General features: G+C 32.5%; 1 protein-coding gene across 2 annotated transcripts in view; it reads left to right on the plus strand.

The window, feature by feature from the left end:
- Positions 1–12,551, plus strand: part of LOC149559791 (uncharacterized) — a 64,623-nt gene that overhangs the window by 30,709 nt on the left and 21,363 nt on the right. For both annotated transcript variants that reach the window (XM_089824291.1, XM_089824292.1), the window contains exon 3: positions 8,103–8,176. In XM_089824291.1, the coding sequence (XP_089680417.1) occupies positions 8,103–8,176 (74 nt within the window). The remainder of the gene's footprint in view (positions 1–8,102; positions 8,177–12,551) is intronic.

Raw genomic sequence — 12,551 nt, forward strand, 5'->3', positions numbered from 1 at the left:
ACCACTGGGACTGCACACGGGCTGATGCTTTTCCTAATGAAGCCTTTATCCATAAATGATTGTACTTGTCTTGCTATCTTCTTGTGTTGATCAGGAGTCATCTTGTAAAAACTTTTTTGGGCAAGGATTCTCCTAGTACAAAGTCAATTTGGTGGCTTACTGATCTTTGAGGAGTTAAGGTAGCAGATATCGCTTCATAGGTGATGTCTTGAAACCCCTCAAGTAACTGCTTCACTTCACTAGGAATGGTAGATTGTTTGGTGGTTTCTTCTTCCTTGGGTTTTAAAACAATGACAAATCCTACCCCTTTATCATGATTGATGTCATTTAGGAACTCTTTTCCACTCATCAACAAGTTTTGTATTGTTGCTACTTCATTAGTTTCCTCTTCCACTAAGGACTATATTTTATAAGTCACTCCACTTTTCTTGAAAGTATTGGCATTCTTCCTTCCTTGGTTTACAAAATCTTTGTCAAATTACCATGGTCTTTCCAAAAAATATGGCATGCTTCCATGGGTAGGACATCACAAAGTATTTTGTCATTATACTCCCCAACAAAAAACTCAACCCAAGCTTGTTCATTCACTAGCATATTTTGTCCCTTATTCAACCAAGTCACTCTATAGGGATGAGTATGAGGTTTCTTAACAAGTTTCGATTTCTCCACTGGCTCTTTTGAGATGATGTTGTTAGTAGACCCTGAGTCTATCATTAACTTCTAAACCTTGCCAAGGATCTTGCATTTGATCCTAAATAATGACCTTCTTTGCTTGCGTTCCTCTTTATTTGGTTCTATGATCAAAACTCTCTTGAACATCAGATTTTCTCTTTTCAATGAAGCTAGGCTTACCTCTAAATGAATCATGCCATCGCCTTGTCCTTGTGCATAGGCGATCTTCTTCTCCCCATGGAATGATGCAGATGCTTTTTCAGCACATCTGTAAGAGTGGTGTCCTAGGTTGCCACAATTATAGCACTTCATGGTAGCAAAATGTGGACTCCTATCAAAACTACCATTTTTTCCTCTTCCTCCACTATTTTGGCTTCTTCCTCTATTGTAACCACCCCTACTGTTACCATCTCTACTTTTCTCATTGAGCTTGGAATCTTCTTGGTTCTTCGAGTCATTTCTCCTTCCTCCATGTCCACCTCTATGGGTACCTCTGGCATCTCTACCTTTGCCTCTGCCCCTTGAATTGGATTGTTTCCTCTTCTTGTTCTACTCTTCCACCTTAAGTGACAATTGAAAACACTTGTGAACAGTGGTGGGGGTCCATAGATCAATCTCTTCTTGAATCCCCCATCTCAAACCTCCTAAACACCTAGAATTGGATCTTAGACCTTAAACATAGTTTTTGAAACTCCTTAGTATAAGATGCAACATCCATGTCCTTCTATTTTAGATTGTCTTTTCTTATTAAGTTGAATTCCATAATCCTTAGGTAGATAGTTATCCCTGATTTTTGCCACCATGGCCTTCCAACTAGTTATTGGCTTCTTGCCTTCTTTCTCCCTCTCTTCTTGGAGAAACTTCCACTAGGTTAGGGTTGGTTCCCTCAATCTTTCCTTTGCAACTTCCACCTTTTGAGCCTCTATGACTCCTTCACACTCAAAGTGATTCTCCATGCCCTCTATCCATTCCACTACCAACTCTGAATCCATCTTGCCTGTGAATAAGAGTATACCTTCAAGTGACTTTCCACTCATTGCCTTGAGGGCTTTGAGGAAAGGTTCTTCTTGCATTGAAGGATCTAGTTTAGGTTGTATATCTTCTTCATCTATGGCTTTGCCCTTATCTTCATTCCCTTCTATCTTCTCTTTAACTTGCTTTGTTGTCTCTGCAACTTTTTCAAAATTTTCTTTCATGGCCTATAAGGACTCTTCTAGAAGCCTATTTCTTGCTCTTTGTTCTATCAAATCCCTTTCAATCTCTGCATTTTTCACCATGGTGCTCTCACCTATTGCCTCTCCTTCCAAGTTAGACATGCACCTATCCCAAATCTAATGCAAGAGCTTTTAGTGGCTTTTTGATGCATGATCTTTTAGTAGTTTTTAAAAGCTTTTAATGCTTTTCTTAGTTTTTAGAAAGTTGATTTTTATTAATAACCTCAAAATATTACTTCCAATTTTGAATGTTAGTTGGCAGTTCATCTTATTTTAGTTTTTGGAAGCTTCATGAAAAAATTCAACTTTTTTTGAGTTGTTTTTAGAAATTACCAAAAATAACAAAAAATAGTTTTATGAAAAAATTACCAAAAATGGTAATTTCAGATTTGTATTTCCTCTAATTGTGGGGGAGAGAATTGGGAAGATGAATAAAGAATAATTTGGATTTCTAATATATTTTTTAATATTCTTTCTCTTATGTTTTTGTTAATTATATGAGGAATTTTGGCTACATCATCTGGTATCAGAGCACAGAAGGTTCGGGAAAAGGAGATTTTTGTGGTTGTGTAGTTTTGACTTTATGTTTATGTAGGTTGAGAAGAGGAACTAGTTTCCTGAAGACTAGGTGGAGAAGATAATATACCTAGGTTGAGGCAAAGGCAAAGTAGAAGCAAGGTTAATGGACTCATTTGAAAAATTAGATTTATTGATGAAGTATTTGCATAAGAGGAGAGAAGAAAATAAAATGAAAGAGAAAGAGAGGAAGAGGAAGGAGGGTTAGATGAGGCGATTAGAGTTGAAAGAAATGTTAAGAAAATTACAAGAAAGTTGGCAACAATTAAGAAAGCTAATGGAATTAGAAATGGAAAAATGGTACCTACCAGTCAAGAAGAAGATCACATGGCCTATTCATAAGATTATTCATAAGAAGAAAAGAAAAGAAGAGACACAAAAAATAAAGGAAGAGATAAAAAATAAAATGGTGAGTATACCAGTGACTTTTTTAACATCAAGAATTGAAGAAGCTAAGATAAATATAGTTGTGGAAGAGTCTTTTTGTCATTTTCAGTCTTATGTTTAGAATGAGCAAATAGAAGTGGTTGTTTATAATGAGATTTCTAATGAAGATGTTATAGGTTTTTTTAATGAGGTATATGAATGTTCCCAAAGGTATTATGTTAACTGTGTCAATGGTGGATACATTGATATATTATATGTTGAAGACATAAATGATTACGGTACAAAGGTTTATACAAAAGAAATGGAGTTTTATATTTTAAAGACTGAGAATATATTGAGTAGAATATGGATTAAGACAAATAAGAGGAAGAGGGATCCAATGATAGATGCAAAGATGAGTGATAAAATGTCAAAGAATTGGAGGATCATGAAGAAGAAATAAACTTGCATTCTTTTGAGTCAATAAAATCAATGTTTTATACAATGGAAGGAAAAATTCTAGAAAAGAAACTATACACATTCAAAAAATAATTTGCATGAGCTGCATTATTTCAACCAGAGGAGAATGATGCAGGAGCTTTTAGTGGCTTTCTAAGCAGGAGCTTTTAGTAAATTTTTAAAGCTTTTAATGTTTTTCTTAGTTTTTAGAAAGTTGGTTATTATTAATAACCTTGAAATATTACTTCCAATTTCAAATGTTAGTTGTTAGTTCATCTTTTCTTAGTTTAAGGAAGCTTCACAATTTTTTTTTTGAGTTGTTTTAAAAATGACCAAAAATGGCAAAAAATAGTTTTATGAAAAAATTGCCAAAAATGTTAATTTTGGATTTGTATTTAAAATTGTAATTTCTCTCATTGTAGGAGGAGGAGGATTTGGAAGATGAATAAAGAATAATTTGGAGTTCTAATATTTATTTTTGTGTTCTTTCTCTCTTATGTTTTTGTTAATTATTTGAGGAATTTTGACTCAATCATAAGAGGAGAGAAGAAAATAAAATAAAAGAGAAAGAGAGGAAGAGGAAGGAGGAATAGATGAGACGATTAGAGTTGAAAGAAATGTTAAGAGAATTATAAGAAAATTGACAACAATTAAGAAAGCTAATGGAATTGGAAATGCAAAAATGGTACTTACCAATCAAGAAGATCACATGGCTTATTAAAAAGATTTTTTAGAACAAAAAAATGTAGGAAAGGAAAAATAAAATATTGCAGGAGGAAGAGGTAGAAAATAAAATGGAAAGTATACCTATGATTGTTTCGACATCAAGCACTGAAGAAGACATGGTAAACATAGCTGTAGAAGAGAATTCCTAGCATTCTCAAGTATTTGAATCTTTTCTTTAGAATGAGAAAGTGGAAGTGCATGTTTATAAGAAGGTTTCTAATGATGATGTTTCAAATTTGTTTTTTAATATGGAATATATATATTTTCAATGATATTATGAAAATTGTGGTAATGGAGAATATGTTGATATACTATATGTTGAAGACATAATGATTATGGTATAAAGGTTTATATAGAGGAAATGAAATTTTGGTTTTTAAAGGTCGAGAAGATGTTGAGTAGAATATGGGTTAAGAAAAATAAGAGGAAGAAGGATCCAGTGACAGTTGCAAAGATGAATGATAAAATGTCAAAAAATTGGAAGACTAGGAAGAAGGAACCAACTTGCATTCCTTTGAGTCAATAAAATCAATGTTTGATACAATGGAAGGAAAAGTTTCAGAAAAGAAACTATACACATTCAAAAAACAACTTGTAGGAGCTGTGTTCTTTCAACTTGAGGAGAATGATGCCGGAGCTTTTAGTGGCTTTATGATGCATGATCTTTTAGTAGTTTTTAAAAAGCTTTTAATGCTTTTTTTAGTTTTTAGAAAGTTGATTTTTATTAATAACCTCAAAATATTACTTCTGATTTTGAATGTTAGTTGGAAGTTCATCTTATCTCACTTTTTGGAAGCTTCACAAAAAAATTCAGTTTTTTAAAGTCGTTTTTTAAAATTACCAAAAATGGCAAAAACTAGTTTTATGAAAAAATTGCCAAAAATGGTAATTTCGGATTTGTATTTAAATTTTTATTTCCTCTCATTGTGGGGGGAGAGAATTGGGAAGATGAATAAATAATAATTTAGAGTTCTAATATATTTTTTAATGTTCTTTCTCTCTTATGTTTCTGTTAATTATTTGAGAAATTTTGGCTACATCAAAATCTTTCACTAGCTCTGATACCAATTTGATGAGTAGGGATACCTAATCTACCTTAGCCTATCCAACATGACACTCAAGGCTCTCTTATAGCTTTCTTAGGGTCTTCTCTTCACCCTACCACTAAGGGAATACTTCTACTATTTCCCTACTTCACCAATCCACTCCCACCAATTTGAAACTCTTCATAACTCCAAAGTTAATCTTCATCCCTTATCTTGAATCTCACCATAGGATGAACCGAGACATTCACCAAGCTTCCATGACATGTAGGGTTTCCATTCTTATGCATTTAATGATTTTTAAGGTGGTTGATGAGGTTTAAGTCATCAGTTTGTATACGATCTCAAGATTCCCTTATTTAAGAGGGTTACTAGGGCTAGTAGAAATTAGGCCTTCTAATTGAGTTTTTGGTCTCTAACTTCACAAACTTCCAAAAGATTTTCAAAACTAATGTTAGATTATAATACCCTTTTCAAAGTACTTCAAGATTCACTTGGTTTTGGGTCACCAAAGTATCTATACAATACCAGACCATAATCACCTAATTTTAAGGGTTTTTGTGGGCTTGTCACAACAATTAACTAGGATCAATCAAAACCCCTTCAAGATGATAGCTCCAAGGCTTGTCTCTTGGCTTGGATGATAACTCCATCTACTATGCTTTTTGACCTCTGTTTTGCTGAACTTCACCTAGTCGAATAACTTCTTACTCGCCTAGGGACTTTCTTTAAAAATAGAGGACCAACTCCTAGATACCCCAAAATGCATATATAAACAATACGTACATTGCTCTTGTTGATCCCAAAGGACCATAGTGATTTGACCATTAGAACTAAAGAAAGAGCTATTTTTCTTGGTGCTACTCCAACTAGGACAATGAACTAGTGAATAACAAAAGAATTTACAAACACCTATCTACACCAATCTTCAATCCAAATCAATATGAAAATAAACTAAATTAAATCCACTAACTAACAAGATAAAGTAGAGAGTCCAATCAGTCCATTAGTATATGTATTTGGACATGCAAGTTAACTGTAAGAGGAAATTGCTTCTTGTTTGTTATTTCTTCAAGATTGAATCAGTACAATCTCATCACCAACCCTTCTCTTGGGTGTGCAATGGTGTTTTATACTCTTTTTGGACTTGTGGCAACCTCCTGTATTGACCCGTAATCGAAAAATTGCAAGTTGCTTGGTTTTGGCAATTTGTTGTCAATGTTGTCAAGTGCAACTTTTCCAAAATGCAAAGTTGCTTGAGCAAGTTTTTACAACTTTTCTCTTTGACCATTTGTAGACCTCAAGACATCTCAAATGAGTCTAGTAAGGTCCAAAACCAACTTCGAATACTATTTCCCAACTCTAGAGTCTTGGTCAAAGTTTGGTCAACTTTTGACCTATTTAACCAATTACAAGCAACTTGGCATTCTAAAAGAACTTCTTGACTCCCCACTTTCTCACGCTCACTTACTTATATACATGACTCTAATAAAACCCTTGGGGCTTCATTCTTAGCCCTTATTCCCTGGTGGTTGGCTAAAATCACCTACAAGCCAAAAATTTTAGGACCTTTCACTATGATCCTTAGGTTTGATTAATAACAATTTTTTAAGGATAAAAACAAAGTTAAGAAAGTAGGAAATATTAAGACATATTAATGGAAATGGAAACTTCTGAAAAGGATTCTTATGAGGGGTAAACTAAGTGGGGGTGGGCAATATCACATCTACAATAAAACTAAAGTGAGAGCAATTGCTTGCAAAGGTAAATCACAATGGAAAAGTGTTAATGAAGATTGACTAGAAGTGAAAGAAAGAGTATTGAAGTAATATTTTTAATGCTTAATATTTCTCTAAGTGAGTATTATTAATTGAACTTTTCGTTAGTTGGAAGAGGGAAAAAGAGACTTAACAAAAATATTTAAAATGTGGAAGGATTACACACTTAGGAATGCTTTTAAATTTGAATTTTATAGATCATATTTAAATAAGGAAATTATGTTATCCTCTTTTCCTCATCAATCTCTTCTTTTTTCTAAATATAACATATTTTTCAAATAATAAAAGATGATGGATCTATGCAAATATGACTTTCATTTGACCTTTCTTGTTGTTTATCTCACTTCTTTATTACTTGTAACTTTCAAACCCCTCTTAATGCATGTATCTAGGACTACATGATATTTTGTAATTTAGGTAGTTGCATCTAAATGAATGCAACAAATGTCACCTCTTGTTTTATCCCTCCATTAATGTAGTTATAGATATCACTACCTCATTTTATCAATCATAGATGTTTTAAGATTTAACAAGAATTATATTTTGTGTTTTTTTTAAATCCTTTGGAAAGTGTTGAGGTCTTCCTTCTATTTTATGACTATGTTGTGTTTTTTAAAATTCCATAACCTTTTATTTCTTATTAGAAATAGGTTCAAATAGAAGGAAGAAAGAGCCATCCTAGTAATTTTAGATTTATATAAATATAAGTCCCATACCTTCAAGATTATCTATACATAATGCCTTGTGATATAAATTTTTCTATAAGACAAATTTAGGCATGAACAAGATGGATTCTAGATTTTATTCTTAAATGACAAGGGTTAATGTCCTTTCATACTTGACTTAGGCACATAGTTTTCAACCTTTGGGCACAATATTTGACACATAAGAACTAATTAGAAATTGGTTAGCTTGGCATATTATTAAATTTTAAGCAAGTAGAGGTTAAACCATAGGTAGAGATGAATTTGTTCAAATCTATAGATGAAAAATGTGTCCTTTTTGTCATGATTTATTGAATGTAGGATTAGTGGGAGTGCTAAATTAGTGAAGTTGATGATACGGAAAGAATTTAGGATATGAGCATAAAAGTTAGAATGAGATGATGGGTAAAAGCATATGATATACAATTTACATCTTTCAAAGTTGACATGGTTTATTAAATCAAAGTTTTCTACTTGATTGATTAACATTTAAAGAAAAAATACTCATATTTGTTATAATATAATCTTTAGCATATAAAATTATATGTTTTTTTTTTACTGCAGTGATTGATTCTCAAGGTCCACATGTATCAACCTTTGGGCTTGGAGTTCTAATCATATTTTTTGGAGTATTTGTGGTACGCAAATCTTTGATTATGTTTTTTACTCAATGTATTCCACTAGTTAGTTATATTTTAATTTAATAAGGAAAATTATGTTTATTACATAAATTATTTCATAAAATTAGACATTAATTAATTTGATTTCCATCAAAAGATCTATCATGTTTTGTAGAATTAATTGACTTAACGTAATATGATTTATGTTTATGTCATCTCCCATGAATCCAAAAGTTTGTATTGATTTAAAAACACCATTAGATATTTAAGTCATTCAAATGTGATATAATTAAATGTTAAACCAAAACTTGTTTAATTTATTTTAATGACGTATCACACACTTTTAAATATATAAAAATTTAATTTTAAATCTAGTAAAATACACCATACAATTTGAAGTAGCATAACTCAATAGATGATTCTGGAAAAAAATTCCTTTCTAAATTTGATGGAGTAGATACCCTTCTATTATAACACTCTAGTTAAAGACACTCTAAAAGTAGATAAAATCCTAAAAGGAACATTCTTAAATCGCATGCAAACTATGCTTATCTATAGTTTCCTTATGCTTGTAAAGCCTCTTAAAATAATGCACTATTCCTATTCAAATTAACTAATGCTAAATTGCTTTCATAATGCATCTGTAGTGAGTCCTTTGAAAAGATACTTATGTCCCCATAAATGTTAAGGTGTTCTCTATACGTATCAATTGATGTTGATTAACAATATGTTCATCACAAGCAGGAGCCTACAAAACAATGGTAACTTGTGAGTCTCTCATGTAAGAGGTCTTGGGTTTGAGTCTAGTTGTGCTTAACACCTAAAAATAATTAATTACAACAAATAATAATAATTAATTTAGGCTTCGACCCATTAAAAATAAAAATAAATGTTCATCACACTCATAAATTCCAAAATGAATATTCTTAATTTTTACATAGAAAATGATTACACATGGACATTGTCGCAAAAATATTTGTGTTAGTTGTTGACATGTTACTATGATTGTCATTGATGACAACAACATATTGTTTTGGTGGTTGGATCATGCTTAATATTTATGATATGTTATATATGTAATTTTTGAGGATTTCTTGGCATAGAAGTTGGTGTTACTAAAGTTTGGTGCTTTGAAAAATGTGTTTCAATGATGTGCTAAGTGACAATTGTGTTTCATTGTGGCACGCAATTCTCTTCTATTCTAGATATGGCATTGGTAGTTTGCCTTTGTATCACTCAATTCTTTAACTTTTGATATTCTATTTTTGGGCTGAGTTGATACAATCTAGAGGTGTGATTGCAAAGGGTGTTATTTCCTATTCGGCTTTGATTGATGTAAATTTGTGTGTTGGTTGAGATAGTGTGTGGTGTTGTCCACTTATCATTCCTCCCCATTGTGAGAATGTTTAGTTTAGACCTATTTCAAATTATGCTTTAGTGTCTAACTTTGTGATTTCATGTTTTAAAGATGAAAGTTATTTGAAAAATGACCTGTCAATATTGTAAAAGGTCGTGTGAAATTATGAAGTTAGGTCATGAGAAGAGAATGCATTTTCTATTAGACATTGAAGGTTGTAAGCCAAGGGTTTCTTCCAACAATTGTACATCAATGATGGATTTCCATTTCATTCTTCTTTCTTAGTGTAGTAAGCCCACCTACAATGAAAATTTTGGCAATGAACCACCTCTTGTAAAAATCACCTTAATTTCTATTAATGAGAATTGGGGTGTGTGAATTGGGATCTTGAAAACTTCAGCAAACATAGAACACATTTGATATCTTCACATAAATCGTCATTAAATCTTAGCCTTATATCAAAGCAATCATATACTACAATGTAATATTAGATCTAACATCTAATAACATAAATAACACATATAAGACACTGATCAACACATGACACCATATATGGTAATGCAGAAACCCTCCAAGTTGAAGCTATAATTGCGGTGGGGATGACTCCCATAACGATCTTCACTACTATAACAATAAAGTGTTCCTGTTAAGGCTACAAAGTTTGATCACTTCTAATGATCTACCTTGTGAGGGGTCTATGTTGTTAAGAGCTTACAAGACTGTTAGGTCTACCTTGATTAAAGGATTTAACATCACAATTAAGTGAGTACTCTGTTATGAGATTTACATAGGCTTATTAGGACCACTCTGTTAAGAAATTTACCTTGAAACACCTGTTAAGATATATTAGTACCCTATCCTTTGGTTTTCCCTTGAATGTTGATAACAAATCTCCTCTATTCAATATGATATCACCTCTCTATGTGAATTGGGATCTTGAAAACTTCATCAAACATAGAACATATTTCATATCTTCACATAAACCCTAATTAAATCTTACCCTTATATCAAAGCAATCATATACTACAATGTAATATCAGATCTAACATCTAGTAACATAAATAACACATATAGGACATTGATCAACACATGACACCATATATGGTAATGCAAAAACCCTCCAAGTTGAAGGTGTAACTATGGTGGGGATGACTCCCATAACAATCTTCACTACTATAACAATAAAGTGTTCATGTTAAGGCTACAAAGTTTGATCACTTCTATTGATCTACCCTGTGAGGGGTCTATGTTGTTAAGAGCTTACAAGACTGTTAGGTCTACCTTGATTAAAGGATTTAATATCACAACTAAGTGAGCACTTTGTTATGAGATTTACGTAGGCCTGTTACGACCACTCTGTTAAGAGATTTACCTTGAAACACTTGTTAAGATATATCAGTACCCTATCCTTGGGTTTTCCCTTGAATGCTGATGACAAATCTCCTCTATTCAATATGATATCACCTCTCTGTGATAAATCTTCAATAGCTCTACTTTAATTTTTCACTACATTGCTCAATCACTCGCTTGATTCACCTTCAACTTCACATCCAAACTTCTAATTCACAATCTCTCAAGAATTAGGTCTAAAACCCTCCTTAAATAGTTATTCAATGAAACTTCTAGATCATGATCAATGATCTAGATTCATACCTTTTGTCGCTTGGTCCTTTCAATTTTTTGATTGGCTAATCTCTCTGCATAGGGATTAATGATCTGTAATTAAAGGCGTAATTAACTCTTTAACAAACTTTTTGATCATACAAATACATCTACAACTCAACAAAAATGGTCTACATAAGATTTTGTGTCATTCCAAATAAATATACAAAATTGTCTTAATTGAACTAATAGGTTGTTGATACTCAGTCATGCCTGTTCTTCATGTTATCACTCGACTTCAACTTTACTCACCATACACTTTGTTATTCAATCTCTATTACACTTAGCATACGTATGCACTTAGCGTGTATACTATCTCTTAACTAAATCGACTAATACTGGAGTACTCGGTGACTATTGACTTGGTTGATAATAACTATAATATGAACATGTCTTCTTTACATTACTCGGCCTATATAGAATGGCTCAGTCATGGTGATGACCAACCAATCTTGCCTAATAGTTGACTAATTGTTTTGCACTAATTGACAGTATGATATGTTGATATGCAAAGAACATAAGGATAATATAAAATGCATTGATTCAATATTTTGAACTTGATTGGAACTATATTGGCATATGGTGATGTTGTTCATCAATTCATTCTATTAGTGGATTGTAGTCCATATTTTGTAAAGATGGTAAGCTTTCCTCAGGGTTGTTGCTCTTATTGTATTTTAGCAATGATCTCTAGGTTTAAGGTTGAATGCAACTGTACAACTTGATCTACTACACCTAACTTGTGCAAGCTCTAGTCAACCAAGGTTTGACCCCTTTTCAGAGTCTCTAAAGCCTTCAAAACTGAGCTCAAAGCTTTTATACCATGCTACAAAACTTCATTAAACTCCACAAATAAACTTAATATTGCAATGAAACTTTACTGACAGACAAATGTATCTAAAATGAACCGCCAAGGATGAAATCAAATCATTGTGAGCTCAAATAACCAACTCACTAAAAATAATAAGCCTCCAAAAATAGTAACTCTACACTAAAATAACCCTTATTAAAAAACAAATTAGAAATATTTTTTGATGATGCAAGATTTTTCTTACACCCAGGATACTCTTGCATCACCTAATCATATGACTTGAGACACCTTGGCCTACAACAAACTCATTCTAATAATATAAAAACACTCATGAGTTTGGCATAATTGTAATGAATTAACAAAGGACCTAATTATGATTACACAATCAATCTAGCGTTTATCCTTACTATGATGGAGATGGATTAGGAGGGGGAGAGGGAGAGGGGGAGGGGGAACAAGAGGAAGCGAGAGGGAATAAGGGAGAGGGTAGGGTGGGAGGTTTCACCAAATTTTAAAAAATCATAAATCGTGAAGGAATGTGCTAGGCTTTGAGTTTCACAATT

The sequence above is a fragment of the Cupressus sempervirens genome, chromosome 4 (genome assembly GCF_028749045.1).
Source record: "Cupressus sempervirens isolate cs-2001-9-10 chromosome 4, ASM2874904v1, whole genome shotgun sequence".
Lineage (NCBI taxonomy): Eukaryota > Viridiplantae > Streptophyta > Pinopsida > Cupressales > Cupressaceae > Cupressus > Cupressus sempervirens.